The sequence below is a fragment of the Tiliqua scincoides genome, chromosome 3 (genome assembly GCF_035046505.1).
Source record: "Tiliqua scincoides isolate rTilSci1 chromosome 3, rTilSci1.hap2, whole genome shotgun sequence".
Lineage (NCBI taxonomy): Eukaryota > Metazoa > Chordata > Lepidosauria > Squamata > Scincidae > Tiliqua > Tiliqua scincoides.
In genome coordinates, this window is record NC_089823.1 from 111,787,321 (window position 1) to 111,804,444 (window position 17,124).

The 17,124-nt window shown below is 44.2% G+C and overlaps 1 protein-coding gene across 1 annotated transcript; it reads right to left on the reverse strand.

Annotated features, from left to right (window-relative positions):
• Window positions 1-1,621: 1,621 nt before the first annotated feature.
• On the reverse strand, window positions 1,622-17,042 carry DCT (dopachrome tautomerase). Its single transcript, XM_066621353.1, has 8 exons — window positions 16,730-17,042; window positions 12,151-12,450; window positions 9,244-9,344; window positions 6,542-6,708; window positions 4,788-4,967; window positions 4,174-4,309; window positions 3,043-3,244; window positions 1,622-1,803 (listed from the first exon to the last, which is right to left on the reverse strand). Exons 1-8 carry the CDS (start codon window positions 17,040-17,042, stop codon window positions 1,622-1,624), a joined length of 1,581 nt encoding a protein of 526 aa, XP_066477450.1.
• Window positions 17,043-17,124: the final 82 nt, after the last annotated feature.

A 17,124-nucleotide genomic window follows, 5' to 3' on the forward strand; every position in this document is an offset into this window, starting at 1 on the left:
GTTGTACAAATCGATGGTAAGGCCACACCTAGCGTATTGTGTCCAGTTCTGGTTGCCACATCTCAAAAAAGACATAGTGGAAATGGAAAAGGTGCAAAAGAGAGCGACTACGATGATTACTGGGCTGGGGCACCTTCCTTATGAGGAAAGGCTATGGCATTTGGGCCTCTTCAGCCTAGAAAAGAGACGCCTGAGGGGGGACATCATTGAGACATACAAAATTATGCAGGGGATAGACAGAGTGGATAAGGAGATGCTCTTTACACTCTCACATAACTCTCACCAGAACCAGGGGACATCCACTAAAACTGAGTGTTGGGAGAGTTAGAACAGACAAAAGAAAATATTTCTTTACTCAGCATGTGGTTGGTCTGTGGAACTCCTTGCCACAGAATGTGGTGATGGCGACTGGCCTGGATGCCTTTAAAAGGGGATTGGACAAGTTTCTGGAGGAAAAATCCATTACGGGGTACAAGCCATGATGTGTATGGGCAACCTCCTGGTTTTAGAAATGGGTTATGTCAGAATGCCAGATGCAAAGGAGGGCACCAGGATGAGGTCCCTTGTTATCTGGTGTGCTCCCTGGGGCATTTGGTGGGCGGCTGTGAGATACAGCAAGCTGGACAAGATGGGCCTATGGCCTGATCCAGTGGGGCTGTTCTTATGTTCTTATGTTCCTTGGTCTACACAGGGTGGGAACTTCAGGAAGACCGGCTGGAGGGGATTGGAGCACAAGGACACTGCAGATGTTGGTGGGGTCTCAAGTCTAATAGCTGAGGCAAGACTTGCATGGGTGTTTTTCAGAGGGGATGAGTGCCACTTGCACATATTTGGGGAAAAAAATAGAGAAAATGGAAGAGAAGAAGTTGTGGGAGTGAAAGAGGTATGGGTCTGACCGGATCTATTCTCCTGCTTGTCTGTCAGAAGCAGTTCAGCACAGTTCCTTCTGCATGTGTCCAAAAAGAGTAATAAATGGGCAGTAGGTGGCTGCATCTCTTCCTTCCCCCACCTTTTCCTCTCATGTCTCCTCCTCTGAAGTCCTGGTACTTCCCCGCTCCCCTTTCCCTTCCACAAGCATCTTCATGTTTTCTTGAAAGCAGAATAAAGTGAACAAGAGTCAGAAAGCACAATTCCACTGTTGAGAGAAGCTGACTTACTTATTGTAATCTTTTGATTAATTATTAATTACATTTTATTTTGTCATATGGGGGACATAAAAACATTTTTTGGGCCCTGGTGGCAAATGTCTTATCTACACCACTGGCATAGAGAAGTGTAGATTTGTCAGCAGACTATCAGGGTGGGAACTCTCAAATCGGGCATAGACAGTAGCACGGTGTCTCTGCCAAGATGGGTGCCCACACTAATGGGAGAAGGAGTGCTGAAGACAGGCCCCGCAGCAGGACATTGATGTATTTGAAATTGGCATTGATTTAAGCTATGGGGCCCAAATGAAATCCAATCCTTGTCTTATGTAGGGTTTTTTGGGGGGGAGGGGAGGGTTACTCAGGCAATGATCACATGCTACAGCCTTCTTAGAAGAGCACCATAGATTACAGTAAGATGATTATTTCAGTGTTCACCAATGTTGTCAGTTTTCTCCATGTTAAAAGCAATAACCTTAGGCCTCATCAGTATATTTCTTTACGTTGAATTTTGCATTCATCAGAGGCTCAAATCCTTTCCGGTGCCTCCGGTGCTGGAAGAGAACAAGCAGAAGGACCAGCACAACTAAAGCTATCAGAGCCCCTCCAATAGTTGATCCAACCATAAGAGCCCAAGCACGAGCCTCTCCCGCTGACTCTGAAAAGGCAGAAAAACAAAGTCAGTTATCAACAGGGAGAAAGCTTCGCTCCTAGAAAGAAATCTGGAAAGAAAAGGCACCACATGCAAATTATGAGACCCTCATGATACTCTTTAAAAGCTACTCACGGAGAGGCATTGCTCCATGTTCCATACCCAAGGGAGAGTCACACACTCATGCCCCCATCCTATCCCCTTCCCATGGCAACATCATCATCATCATCATCATAATACATGTATTTACATACCACCTTTCTTGGTCATCAGATTTCTCCTCAGACTTTATTCAAGGCAGTTTACATGGGCAGGCTGTTCTAAATCCCCATAGGGATTTTTACAATCAAAGAAAAGTTCCTATCTTTCAAGAACCACAACATTTCAGATGGATCTTTTTGATCTGGTACATTCTGGCCTCCGATTTCCTTCCATGCAAGCTGACAAGCAGCTCCTTTATCTCTCACATGGAGGGCAGCCAAGACGCTTCTTCGCTCACACCAAAGAGCAGGTGAAATAACTCGGCCTGGCTTCTCAGCTGCTTCAAGGTCTCACCATTCACGGTGCCGGTGGCCTCGAACTGGCGACCTGCGGATGTTATCTTCAGGCAAATGCTCTACCCTCTAGACCAGACCTCCTGCCCAGACCATCAGAGGCTGCTTTACAGCTGTCATAAAGTAGCTTCTGTCAACGAGTGCAGCAGGCACACTGGTGGAGCAGGTAAGCCCATACAGGGAGTTGGGGAGGGGGTTGAAAGGGGCACAGGCAGTATGAGGGTTGGGGGTGGAATGGGATGGTGATGGGGGAAGGGAGGAGGATGGATCAGGCCCAGGAGGGGGGTGGGATTGGCAGCAGTGGCACATGCTGAATCCCAAGCCCCTCCTCAGGCCTGATCCGCCTTCACAGAACAAAATGGAGTTCCACCAGTGATTGAGCAGACACAGTTGCCCCATGGAGGCTGCTGGGGCTCACCCTGAGGAAATCTCCAGCAGTTGAAAAAATCCCCTGCAGGATACAGTGGAATCCACACTGGTACAGCAGCATCACTGAGCAGGGATTTAGGTAGGATTGGGCAGCCCTTGAATATACATGAGAACACATGCATCAGAGTGCTCTCAAGGTTTTTGCCGTCACCCCAAACTCCACATGGCCTTTAGTATTTCCTCTGTGCACGAGTTCACTTCTGGACTGCAGCATAAGGTTGTAACCCTATGGCAAATGATTACAAATCCATGTAGGCATTACCTGGCAGATCGATGGCATAGCTGTAGCCCAGCTGCTCTGCAGGGACAAAAAGTTCCTCATTGGTCACAGGAGGGAAGAAGGGCACCATGTTGAATAGCCGGTTATGGCCAATTGGTGCCAGCTCTTGAGGCCATGCACTCTCAGATGGGCGAAATCGTTTCATCCACTCATCAAAAATTGCATCAGTAAAGGAATGAAGGATCTGGAAATTCAGTCCACACAGACTTTAAATTCACATTAGTATGATTGTGCAGATTTGTGGTGAAAGTGGCTAGCAAATCATCTGACAATCCACATTGATATGAGCCATTATATATTCTTGGTACTATGCTACTTTGTGCAAGTCCTTTTATAGGCCTTGAGCTATTGCAAGACCTTCATTCATTCATATAAGTTCCATCTCTAATATAGTCATTTATGTAAATTTATTCATATTTTAAATTAATGTATTATGTAAATTAATTCTTTTTTTCCCTGGCCCTCAACACAGTGTCAGAGAGATGATGTGGCCCTCCTGCCAAAAAGTTTGGACAACCCTGATCTAGTCTAATATGCTCATTTATAAATGTTTGCATTGTGATTTAGAAATACTTAGATGTCATCATGTCTGTGTTCTCTGGAAGGGCAATTTTGAGCTGCTTTTGATAGTTTTATTTCATTTTTATCAGGATCATTTATCACAGAGCCCAGTTATGCTCAGTACACTTTACATGGGGTTCTGTGAGCAATGGATACCTGCAGACCCCATTCTGGACCCCAAAGAATGAACATTTCTCAAAGCAAGCTTAAAACCTATGTTCAAGGAATCTACCAGTGACTTTCTTTTTTCGGCATTGTTACAGGGTTATGCTAAGATGAAACAGACTTTTTTTTTAAACAAGTTATTCAATGCGCCAGCGTTTTCATTTCAACCCAATTACTGAAGCTGCAGGGATCAAGCTTTATTTTGGTCACCAGAGGGAGCCCATGTCCTACTCTATGGCCGCAAAACACTGAAAACAAGATAGCACAAATGACCAAGGGATAAAAGCTTTCAGGGTGTCCTTAAACTAAACAGGTTTGTAAAACACTACCTCCTTCTAGGCACACAAGCATTTTAAGGAATTTGCAGGGGGGGGGGGGGAGACCTACCACAAAGATAGGATCATTGGCTGCAGAATGAGGGAAAGCACTGGTTCCGTTCAAGACAGAATGAACCAAGTTATGGAGACTCACAACTGGCATGTCCAAAGTTCCGTCTGGTTTATCAAATCCTTCCAAAGCATTCCTGTAGCACAGGGCAAGCAAAGATGATAATCTAGGGAACTGGTTTCCAATGTGTGCTCCGCAGACCACAAGTGGTCCACGAGACTCTGAGAAGTATCCAATGAGGTCCCAGGGGAAAAAAAAAAAAAAAAAGATTGCATTCTATCACTTTCAGCATCTCACTCAGCATGTGGTCCCAAATGGACCACCAAAGAGGACAGAGAACAGACCATGTGCAGCCAGCAAAAAGGCAGCAACCCAGAAATCCTTTCTATAAATAATAAATCTAACAAATGTCTGAGAAATGTTCTCCAATTATTACAAATTTAATTGCATTTTTTGTATGTGCGGGGGTGGGGGTAGGGTTTGCATGATTATTCCAATTTTTGCCTCATTAGTCTTTGGGCTCCTAAGGATGGGAACCACTGATCTTGGGGGTCCACAGGTCTGAAAGAAATGAATCACTAAGCAAAACCATAAGTAGAAAGCAAAGAACTGACCTGAAGCTAAAACTGGAATTCCGGAAAAAAGGAGGCTTATCAAAGTCCTGAAGTGAAAGACAATTGTGGACATCTTCCATGGTTGGCAAGCGATCACCCGGTCTGCCAAACGGGTTCCTCTGGAGGAGCCCTTCATTGGTTCCATTACATAGCGTAACCAGACGATTATAATCATCTAAACTGAGATCAAAAACAGGGTGACATGGAGCAGTTAGAATTGATTTGATTGGTTATTTGAGCAGTTGGAATGGGGCTATGTTTTGCTGGGATTGGTTTTTGAAGTACAGAAAGGTAGGGCTGCAAGCTTTAATTGGAAAGTTAGCTAACACTTCTACCAATGAATCACGGGGGGGGGGGATTTTAAACTGGATGACAGTTGTGTGCCAGGGCCTTGGGAAGGAGTGAGCTGCTGGACCTATGTATCTGGCGTTTAAACAGCCCCTCCGCATTGGAGGTATTTTTTTTATTGGCAACCTTCAGTCTCGAAAGACTATGGTATCGCGCTCTGAAAGGTGGTTCTGGCACAGCGTCTAGTGTGGCTGAAAAGGCCAATCCGGGAGCGTCTATTTCTTGCAGGTCATCAGAGAAGCCAGGTGTCATTGTCCTAACGTTCCAGGTGCCCAGCTTTAGGGCAGTAGTTTTCTGTTTTCTGTTGCATGGTGCAGAGTTATCGATCCGCTTGTCGGTTTTCACCCTAAACCCCACGCACCCCATGAGGTTAACGGACCGTGGCGAGGCAACACCTTACTGGCTGGGGACTGCCCAGCTTAAGGCGGGCGGTAGCTGCCCAATGAGATGCAATGATCTCTCCCACCGTCAGAAGCAGCCCCTGGCGTCATGCTCTACGCCAATCGAGCAAAGACTTATAACCGGTAAACTGCTGCTTCCCGTGTTGTGCCGATGCCGTATGGCGAAGTTGGAGTGTCCTCTCCAGTGCGCGAAGCCTGGGTAAAGAAGGTATGGAGGATAGGCTGTTACCCATGCAGCAAATCCCCCCTCTCCACGTCGCTGGAATGGTCCAATGGAAAGGCAGAAGCCAATACGGTTGGTTCCAGCGGCGTCGCAGGAGTTGCCAGAACGTGACTGTGTTCAGCCATGAACTGCCTAAGGGACTCCGGCTCCTGATTTTGCCTCGAGGTTGACTCCTGAAGCCTTTTCCAGAACTGGATGTAGCCACAAGGCAGTGGAGGTTTGAGGTCAGAGTTTCCTTCTCTTAGATGAGCTGCCTTCCTAGGCTGACAAGTCCCATCTACCCGGTGGCTGTTTAGTCGCCTCTTACGACAAGTACAGCCAAACTGAGGGCCTATTCTTAGCCCCAGCCCCCAGGGGAAGTAAGCATTGGAGGTAATGGCCATGCAAATTGCCCTACACTAGGCCACATGTTTGTGGGGGGAAGAAAGGGGGTTAAAGATCTGCACTGTTCATTCCCTCTTGCACACACTGTCCTAAAAGCTGTCTGTACAAGAGAAAATAAATCATAACTTTAAATGTTTAAAAAGGACTGGCTTGAATGGCAACATTTGTTTATTAAATTGTAAGTTAACTTATAATATATCAGTATTTTCAAAAGCACCTATATTGGTTTTGGTAATAAGCATATTTAACTGTAATCAATAACTTAATGGATTAATCAGTTAAAAGGCAGATTCTGCACCAATGAACAATTATTAATTGTTGGTTGGTAGTTTGAGAAAAAGAAAGTTAAGAAACGATTCCAGGTCCCCGATATCTTAGCATCATCACAGTTCAGTTACCTATTGCATACAATCTGCCAACGTGAAAACCTTGAATTCTGACTTATTAAGTTTGGATCATCCAGTCTTGAGGCTCCAAGAAGATGATCGGTACACACATCACACTCATTTCTGCCTGTTGCAAAATTCCAATAAGGTAATGCAAACGACTCATTGCCAATCAGCCGCTGGATAATATAAGGACAGAAAGAGAGAGAGAGAGAGAGAGAGAGAGAGAGAGAGAGAGAGAGAGAGAGAGAGGGCAGATGAAACATCTTTCTACTGATTCTTTTCCATGATGTATGCAACACTCACACAACCTTTTAGAACACTTCACAAATCAATATATCTCATGTAGAGGCATAACTAGGGTGGAACCCGAGGGGTACCTGGCCTGGATGCTATACCAATGGGGGGGGGCATGACTGCCCCTCAGTCTTCTCCCTAGTTATGGTGCCGGTAGCTGTGGCTGTGTGCCCTGGTTCCTTCTTCTTCAATGGGGAGCCTCCACAGGAGAAAGAACAGGGGGTGTGAAGCACCACAGTGAGTGTCCCCTCTTCTGAGGAGAACCCAGAAGTGACATCACAATGTCATGTGATGTCCTGATGTCACTGCAACTGGTGCTGGGGCAGTGAGTTACACCTCTGATTTCATGTATCAGCTTCCCACCACCTCATCCTTCAATGTATTGTTTGGCATTTTTGCCCTGCTTTTCCTACTAACAGCAGCTTCCAATGTTGTCTAAAATCCACCATTAAACAAATAATAAAACAATAGAGAAAATTAAAAAAAAAAACTTCAAAGGTATATAAATTCCCTTGGCCCTACTGAGGACACCTCAGAACCTGTCCTGGTTGGCCATCAAATAATCGAAGTAGGGCTCTTGGCATGGGAAGACTGAAAACTTCCACCTCTGAAATAGTTCAAGAACCAGTGAATTTCCATTTTCTTTTTTCTTTCCATGAACAACATGCTATGAAGTACTGGAATAATAGATAGCACAGCTGCACTTCAGAGTAGCTTTGCCTACAGTCCAATCCTATGAGCTCTGGCCAGCAGCAACATGTGTTCCGCTGCCAGAGACTGCTGAAAAGCAGTTGTAAAGCACCTACTGGCAACAGGCTGTGTTGCCAGGATGCTGGTAGGAAGAATGAAGCCTTCTTACCAACATGGTTGGCTCTGCCCTTCAGAGCAGGTAAGACAGTGGGAGAGGCAGGAGGGGTTATGGGAAGGATGGAACGGTATGAGGAAGGGTGAAACCAAGTGGGGATGGGGCATGTGACAGTAGGGTGCACACTGAATCCTGATCCCCCATTTGTGCTGCCTTCCTGCCCCCTTTCTCTCCTTGAACTTGCACTAGCGAAATTGCTAGTGCAGGTCCGAGGTGACACAGTTTGCTGTTAATCTTGGGAAAGCACATTATTTTCTCCTCTTCTGAAAAAGCTAAGAAAGATCATCTTCCTCAAAAAGACATTTTTCTTCCAAACGGGTTATGTTCAGTGGCATATCTAATGATTGTGTGGCCCGGTGCCAAGTTCAAAATGATGCCCCAGAAGTGCCGTCATGCCCGGGCTTTTAAAAAAGTGAAAATGGGGGGAAATCCACCTTCTTCCCCAAGCAGTTCCCTGCCCACTTTCTCTGCTGCCTACCCCCAGGCTCTCCCCATATTCATGCCTTATTGGTTTCCTGCTATATCATAATAACACCTAATTGGCTCTCAGAACAATCAGTCTCATTAGCCAGTTTTGAGTTTTAAAAATCCCGTTTTTGTTACATAATGCAGTTGTGTTTTTATTTTCTGGTTATTTGGCTAAAAATTGATAGAATAGAGATATTTTGATCTGGTTTGATTTGTTGCATTCTGCATTAAATTCTGCACTGAATGGTACATAACATGATGGTATTATTTTAAAATACCAAGGTTTTCACAGTTTTGGCCACTAGTGTCAAGCTCAGGTTATTGTCCCTCTAAAGCTTCTTGCCCAGTGCAGTTGCTACCCCTTGCACCCCCTTAGCTACACCACTGGTTGTGTTTATTCCTTCATTGACCCAACATAAGTATGTGTATGTGTATGTACATACACAAAAGGCCTAGTGGATGTATTGAAAATTATGAATTGCAAGGACTAGCAAAATAGTGTATTCTCTCTCCCTCTCTTCCCTCCACCCCCTTAGAATTTCAGGACTGTCATCCCATGATATGGGCTGCCAAAAGATTCAACACAACTGAAAGGAAATACTTCTTCCTATACAAATAACTCATGGGATCTTCTTATGTTCACACCAAGTCCTTTGATTTGGTACTTTTTGGCACCAAAACAAGACTGAACGATGCCATCTGCTTGTTTATGCTACATATGCAGGGACTAAAAATGAATAAATAAATCTTGATTTTTGGCAGAGCTGTACTGGGGTGGAGAGGGCTATGCTCATCTGAGTAATTCAATTCCCACATCAACCTACACTGGTCCCCTGCCTGTCCCTACAGCAGACATTAGTGGTAAATAGGTGCTCCAAACTCCCCTGTCACATTGCACCTCGTCCTCCGGGAATATCTTAATGTGTTTCCAGTTTGAGGCTGCAGAACCAAACCAGACACACAAGAGGTTCATTGGTGTGCCAGGTCCACCCTCACTGAGGACCCCTGCCTGATGCTAATGTGAAGGCTGGCTGCTACCCCAGCTTCATCTTTCAGATACAGGCAGAGACGTGCTATAGTTCACCTGCAGATCTCTTTCCAGTTGCAGTAAATGGTACCTATGCCAGGTCACAAAGGCAGGTCCTTGATGGGAAAAGTCGATTGCTGTGAAGGGACGACCAGGTCCTAAAAAGAGGGCAACACAAGAATACACATTAGAAAGGGATCTATTTTCTCCATGCTCTAACAGCAATAAAAATACAGAAACTCTTGTCCAGGATATGCCAAATTCTCACTTCTAATACCTAGAGCAGTGATTTTTCAATCTTTTTTGTCTCATGGCACATCGACGAGGTACTAAAATTGTCAAGGCACACCATCAGTTTGTGGACAATTGTCAAGGCACACCTTTCTGTTGGTGAGGGGCTCATATCCCCAATGGTCCTATTAATAAATGACCCTCCACCAAACTCCCGCGGCACACCTGGGGACCATTCGCAGCACACCAGTATGCCACGGCACAGTGGTTGAAAATGGCTGCCCTAGAGCAACCATTTTCAACCAATGTGCCACAGCACATTGGTGCACCATGAATTTTCAGCAGGTGTGCCACATAAGTTTTGGGGAGGGTCATTTATTAGTAGGGACATTGAAGGATGTGAGCACAGAGTGCCTTGTCAAAAAACTGATGGTGTACCTTGATAATTTACATTGCCATCACTGCCCAGAATGACTCCAACAGCGAGTGGGAGAGGCCACTTGCATGGTGTGTTGTGGCGCCTGCAATTCTTCCCACTCTGTCCCTCTCTAGCTTTCCTGCTGCTGAGGAGTAAGATTCATTGAATTTAGTAGGAGTTACTCTCTGCACAAGATCGGGATGCAAGTTTCTTGTTTGCCACTGAAGCCACAAAGGCATTTTTAGCTGAACAGGAAAACCTTGTCAACACAGCGAACAAGCAAAGTTTGGATGACTGAACACCATGCAGCTTCTTTTAACTACACAAGATCAAAGCCACCTCACCTCCTCCTTGTAAGAAGTGGCAAGGTGTCTTGTCTACTCCTGGCATCTGCAAAAAGAAGCACAGGCAGGAGGGGCTGGAACAAGCAGCTGCTGCAGCAAAAGGCACTGATTGCTGGTGTGGGAGTTGTTGTGAAACCACAAGTCAGTTGATGTGCAGAAGCCATAGGCACACCACACAAGAGTGGCCATGAAGCATGCGCATACATTTGTTGGGGCATTGTGCAAGTGCATGCAGTTCCAAATGAAGTCAAAGTGCTATAAGTCAGAACAACTGGCTCTTTTCACAGACATAAAAAGCACCCAATCATCATGTGAGCTGGATGAATAGCTTCCACAGGCTGGATCTGGGTGTATGTTTGACACCCCTGGTGTAGAGGGTGTGTGAGCCAGCCAATTTATTCAAGCCAAGGAGAGCTAGGTCTTGTTAGTGCTTGTATGGAAGCCCCAGGTATCCTGCCTTGAGTTCCATGATGGAAGAACTTTAGGATGTAATTGTACTCAATAACCACATTAGCATGCTGTTCTCTATGATCCTTCATAGGGGCTCACCTGTTGCTTACAGTGACCTGTCCTTACTTTAGCAAAATGCCTTCACCCAGACACCTGCTATAAAAAGAGTGCCTTCAAGGAAGACACACATTTCTTTCTGGAAAAAATCTGCAGTTGGCTTGCACAACTCATGACCTGCCAAACTGAATTCAGCTTAGGGAGCAATCCTAACCCCTTATGTCTGTGCTTTCCAGCACGGACATAAGGGCAATGCAGCTCTGAGGTAAGAGAACAAACATTCCCTTACTTTGAGGAGGCCTCCGTGAGTGACACCCAACTGCAGGATGCAGCACACGTCCCATTGGAACCATTATGCGAGTGCTGGAAAGCACTGACATAAAGCGTTAGGATTGCGCCCTCAGTCAACCACAAGTTGTGCAGGCCCAATCTATGGCACAGAACGTGACAGTCCGTTTCCATATAGGGTGCCAATGTTTTAATGCTCTTGTGCCTCTTGCAGCAGCTTAGGGCCCAATCCTATCCAATTTTTCAGCACCAGTGTAGCCGCAATGCAGCCCCAAGATAAGGGAACATGTTCTCATACCTTAAGGTAGCCTCTGTGATTGCATTCCCACCAAAGGATGCAGTACATACCACAATAGCATGGCTGCACTGGCACTGAAAAATTGGATAGGATTGGGCCCCTAATCTACAGACATTAGCAGCTAATGCTGATCTCCACACTGTTAAAAATACCAACAGCAGACTTCTGCAAGATCAAGTTGTTAAAGGTACAAGAGCTGGTCAAGCTAGTTTTTTTTCCTAGTCCGTTGGCAATCTTGTTCTCACATGGTCTGTCCACAGGAACACTGGTTTTGTTTCCTGAAAGAGGAGAATGTGTGAACAAGTTGTGTGACTTTAAGATAGGCTGCAGTCCTATACACACTGACCTGAGAGTACCATTGAACTCAGTGGGACCTACGTCTGAGTACACATGCATGCACTGATAGTTTCTAAATGACTTGCATACAGTAAGTGGAAAATCTCAATTAAAAAGGTTGCCAACAATTATTTTCTCATTTAAAACCTGCTTATCTTATATCAGCAAAGTCTTCCACCTCTTTTTATAACCTAATCCCACCAGGTGGGTCATGAGCCAATTTCTGGTGGGTCCCCATTCATTTCAATATTCTATTTTTAATATATTAAACTTGATGCTACCATGCATGTGACTACCATGTGAAATATTACAGATCTGTACATTTAACAGCTTACTATATGTATGTTTTTAACAATGATAGTCAACAGGGCTCACTCCTGGGTAAGTGTGAAAAGGATTGCAGTCTAGAATTGTTTAAAATTTTCCTGCTTGATGATGTCCATGACTTCCGGCCATGACATCACATCCCAGTGGGTCCCAATAGATCGTCATTCTAAAAAGTGGGTCCCAGTACTAAAAAGTTTGAGAACCCTTGCACTAACCTAACAAAGTGTCCCTGACTGAATAATAGTGAAGCCACACATAGTAGTTATAAATGCTGCAATTTGCAACTTGTGGATCATTTCCACTGGGACCAAGGAGACTCAGCCAATGCTGGGTGGTGATCACATAGTCTGGGTGAAGGGATGTCTTTGCACGGTCGAGAGCATCTAAGAATTGTTCTCGCTCTTCTTCAGTCAAGTCATGGATGTTCTTCCGAACCACCAAAGGCTTCTTTGCATCACAGCTGGGCCCAGTCCAGCCAAATTTGCAATCCCCACAGTCATAGCCAGCAAAATTTCCTGTGTGAAAAGAAAGGATCATTAAAAGAGAGCCTGTGATATGAATGAGCCAAAAAGCAAAAGGCCACAGAAATAAAAGGTGTCCCTTCCATAGTGGCAAAGTGCTCACTGTGGCACTACCACGTCATGACCTGCCAGTAAACAGCAAGCACCTTGAATTCAGTACGAATGCGGGTCAATGGAAACATACGGACACAAGTCACCAGTGAACTGCTTCTCTCCCACCCCCACCCCATCACTACCCAGACAGAAAAGTAAATATTGCTGAATGTGGTTGAACTGCAGCTGTTGCCTAATAAACCAGCCAGATTGATTGTGAACTTAATTATCACTGAGTAAGGCAGAGCCAAAAGTTGACAAGATTGATCCAGCTGTGTCAGCACATTTACACCTGAGATTATGTAAAGAGCTATATAACCACTCAATAGATACTAAGAAGATTTAGGGCTTGGCCAGCCCTCTTGTCATTTGGCACCATCTCTGAGAAAGCCCTCTTCTAAGTGCCAGGAGACATAACTTTAAAGAAAGACGGCATGTGGGAGTAAGGATTCAGCTGCTGATTTCCACATAGGAGGGAGTGTAGAGGCACATCCACAAAAGTCTTAAATAAGCTGTCCAACTGCTGATTATTGCTTGCAATAACATTTAAGATCGCTAACCCCAAAAATCAGGCTCACCGCAACACACTCAGACAATACTGCCTACAGAAGTACACAAAATATGTCAGACTTTTACATGCATTTATCTGAATGCTGACTTCTAATGATATGCCTATACACAAAAAGTGGGTGGCCTATATGTGGAACAGTAGGGGTGGCCCTGCTGCTTGACTATAAGAGTGATGTACAATGAACTTCAGAGCCACAAAGTTTAAGGAGCATTTAAACTCACCATGAACATTAAATGTATATTTTAATGCAGTGAACTCTCAAGTTTATATGTGGTGAATAATTATGAAACTTGAACATTTTCTATTTACCTTTCATATTAAGTGTGATGCAAAAAGTAGCTCAGTCAACACATTTGCACCAGCCGCACATTATATGTAAAAGAGCCACATGTGGCTCATAAGCTGTGGTTTGGCTACCCCTGGTATATACTTGTAGTATTATTCTAAGGATGGTTCAATCTACCTGCACACCATCTTTCAGCATATATCTGAATAATGCCAATTGTTAGTATACAGGTTGCATACAATGATTTTGCCTGTATTCACTCATAAATCTTCTAGCTCAGTGGCCTGTGTAAATTAGGCTAGAGAGAGAGCTGCTATCTCTCCTATCTATCTTTCCAGCACTGACGCAACCATGACAGCGAGGTGTGCGCTGCACCCTACTGTGAAGGGGCAGTCACAGAGGCCTCCTCAAGGTAAGGGAACATTTGTTCTCTTACATCGGGACTGCATTGTGGCTACATTGGCACTGAAAAATTGGAGAGGACTGGGTCCTAAAGTCCTTAGACCAATCCAATGGAAGCTTTCTTTGGGAGCAAATAGCAGTCACTAGGGGAGGTAAAACAGCCTGGGATTATGATGAAAGAAACAAATTAAATTTCTGTTCCCCCATATACCACAATTCTGATCCAGATCATACTCCCTCCCCATAGGCATGCAATGTCTGTCTTAGAAAAGAATTCAGCATGTCGGCTTTGCTGTTTTGATTAAAATAACAAGTAATTTGGTCTCAAATCTCTCTGCCTTCGAAGCTGCACATACCTGTCCTCAGCAAATATATTCTGACCTGCTAAAAAGACTATGTTTCCAAAATTGTTTCCGTTCTAGGCATGTATTAATAAACATCACACGTTTCCTTCAAACAATAAACCCATTAAACCATGTTTCATTGAAAGTTTGTTCTCACAACGAATCTGCTTGTTCTTACAGTTAGAGTGGCTACAACTCAAACGCATTCAGCAAACATTTACTTTACTATTCAGATGGGAGGGTATGTGGGAACAGAGAAGGGAATCATTTGTATAAATGTGCATGCACATGTAGTATCCATGTGTATATGTTTAAATGCATGTGCATGATATAAATGTGTATATCAAGAGGCATATCTTCCCCACTCAGAAATATATCTTTTTTTGTTTTTAAAACTCCAAAACCACAGCATCAGACATCAAAAGGTGAGCGGATAAAAAGATGGACGTAAATCCCAACTTGAAATGAAGCCTTGGATGAGTCTGCGAGCTGAGTCATAGAGTCAGTTCACACATGCATCTGCCCACATCACATGAACCCACACCACTATTTAATAACAGCAGGTATTCATGCACAATCCAGAGACTGCAGATAAAAGTTTGATATGACTTCAAATACAATGACTGGATACAGCCTCCATGCTCCAGTGCACCTCCATGTGCTGGCGCAGCTTCTTCCTGAGGAGGTGCAAACGTGCTTTACGGCACATTTGTGACCCTCCTAGGCTGGCGCAAGGGAAGTTAGGATTGCGCCTTTTGTCTGATAATATGGAAAAGTTCAAAAATTCTATAGAATCAAAATCATCATGGCCTAAAGCTCCAACGCCTGGGGAGTCCTGGGCCAAAAGCTTCTCCAGTAACTTCCACAACTCATTTCCTTCAACAGGGTCCCAAATGATCTCTCTCATGCTGCACATCATCTACAAAGCATTTTATATCTGTAAACAGCAACATTATGTTGAGCAAGTTATCGATGCACGAAACCTGAATTAGTGTTGATTTCTTAGAAATGTCCACATTTGATGGTTATAATTCCTAAGAGAGTGTGTGCAAGATCTGAAGTCTTTGAAGATGAATTTTTAAAGCACATTTTAAGCATAAATGGCTGTGCCCATATATTATATATGATTGTTTTTAAAATGAGAAAAATGAGGAGCTATTCGAATCATATTTCAGAAAAATTTCATGGGTAGGATTTTTGTTTGTTTATTTTTTGGGCAGGGTAGCTGCTTGCTATCTTGTCTGCTGGTGGTTGCTTCATTATTGTTTTGTTATGGATAGCGGCAAACCGACCCATTGTCAAGGACGGTTAGCCCTTCGACCACCCCCTTATCATCCCCTGATAGCTAATAGTCCATTGCGATTAGTTAGTTTCATCAAGAGAACTAATGACAGGAGATTGTGTCCGGATAGTTTGGAATCTCTCTCCTGCTTTTGGAATGTGATGCCCACCCAAACATAAATATGATAACCCTTCAGCAGAGGAGAGGCAGCAGAAAAAAGGTTGGAACCAGTTTGTAGATTGAATGTATGAAAGAGGGCAAAGGACTAAGCTGTCAGAAGATGAAACATCTTGGGATGTAGTGGCTTTCTTTGAGATCTGTGGTCTACAGTACAACTGCCTGTTTGCTTCCAATATGTTCTGCTTGTACAATTGCAATTAAAACTAATATTACAAAGATGCCTTAAGTATCCAACCTACCTTTAGGGAGACTAACAACACCTAGACAAGTTTACCCAGATGCTAGTCCCATTGTGTTTGATGTGGTTTACTAAAATCATCATCAGGCATTTCTCACCACTAAAGGAAATCAAAAGAGTATAACAGCGCATCGCCTTTCATGTCTTTCTTTACAAGCAATCAATAAGTTTCCCAAATAAATAGCCACCAGAAATTGGCCAGAGATGCATCTTGGTAATATGGAAATTGTCTGAAACTGGTATCTGGCAAAGCCCTGGAAGGTTTCTCTGCCAGTAAAGTACCTCAGACATGGTCTGACCATGAACACATTTCAAAGATAAACCTGCAGCCACTTTCTTGCTGCTTCCCTACAAGTACTTTGAGAATGTGAATTTTTAAAAATGACAAATGTAGTCCTTAATAGGCATCAGAGGAGTTCAGAATACTAAATTTAAAATAAAAAAAAATACTTGATGCACAAAGCATAGCTTTGCTTCAGCAAAAACATTTGACTAGAGCAGAAAAGTAGATAAAATCTAATCCCCAATTTTAGATCCTTTCCAGTACTTTCGGGAGTCTAGACTTCTCCTAAGGCTGAAGCCATGGTCGGTGCAGTCATATCTAGTGAAGATAGAGTTTGTGTAGTACAGCGGCTTAGGATCAGGATGTCCCATTTTCAGATGTCGCCTCTGCTATGAACTTGCCTAGACAAGCCACTCTGCTCCCCCGCTGCAATATAAGAGTAAAAACACTGTACTCACCTTCCAGGATTGTTGTTGATCAGGATGATGTTACAATAATGCACAGGATGCACATTTCAAGATCAGAAAGTGCTATACAAATGCTATTATTATGATCAGCTAAATGAACGTCTCTCCTACCATCTCCTTCTCTCACCTGTGCACTGGCAACTTCGGTTGAAGAACTTCAACGGCCACCGTTCACGGTCATCCACATTGCGGAGAGTGTAGGGTCCACTCCAGGGTCTGGTGTCCACTTGGACCTCTCTACAGACACCCCTGCCTTGCAGTGAACCGCAAACGTTGTTGGGGTCAGACCCCAAAGCTGGGCAGCATTGCTTGGACTGAAGCATTTCTACCATCATACATGCTCGTGGGAACTGGGCCAGAGCCCCTGGCAGCCACCAAAGGCCAAGGCAACCTATGAAAGCCCCCCATAGCAACCTCCCCCACTGTGACAGGAAGGCCATTGGTATCCTGAGCTTCTTCTAGTCCGTTATTCAGCCTGGGAATCTCCCTGTATGCAGCGCAGGAAAAGTGATTTTGTTAGGA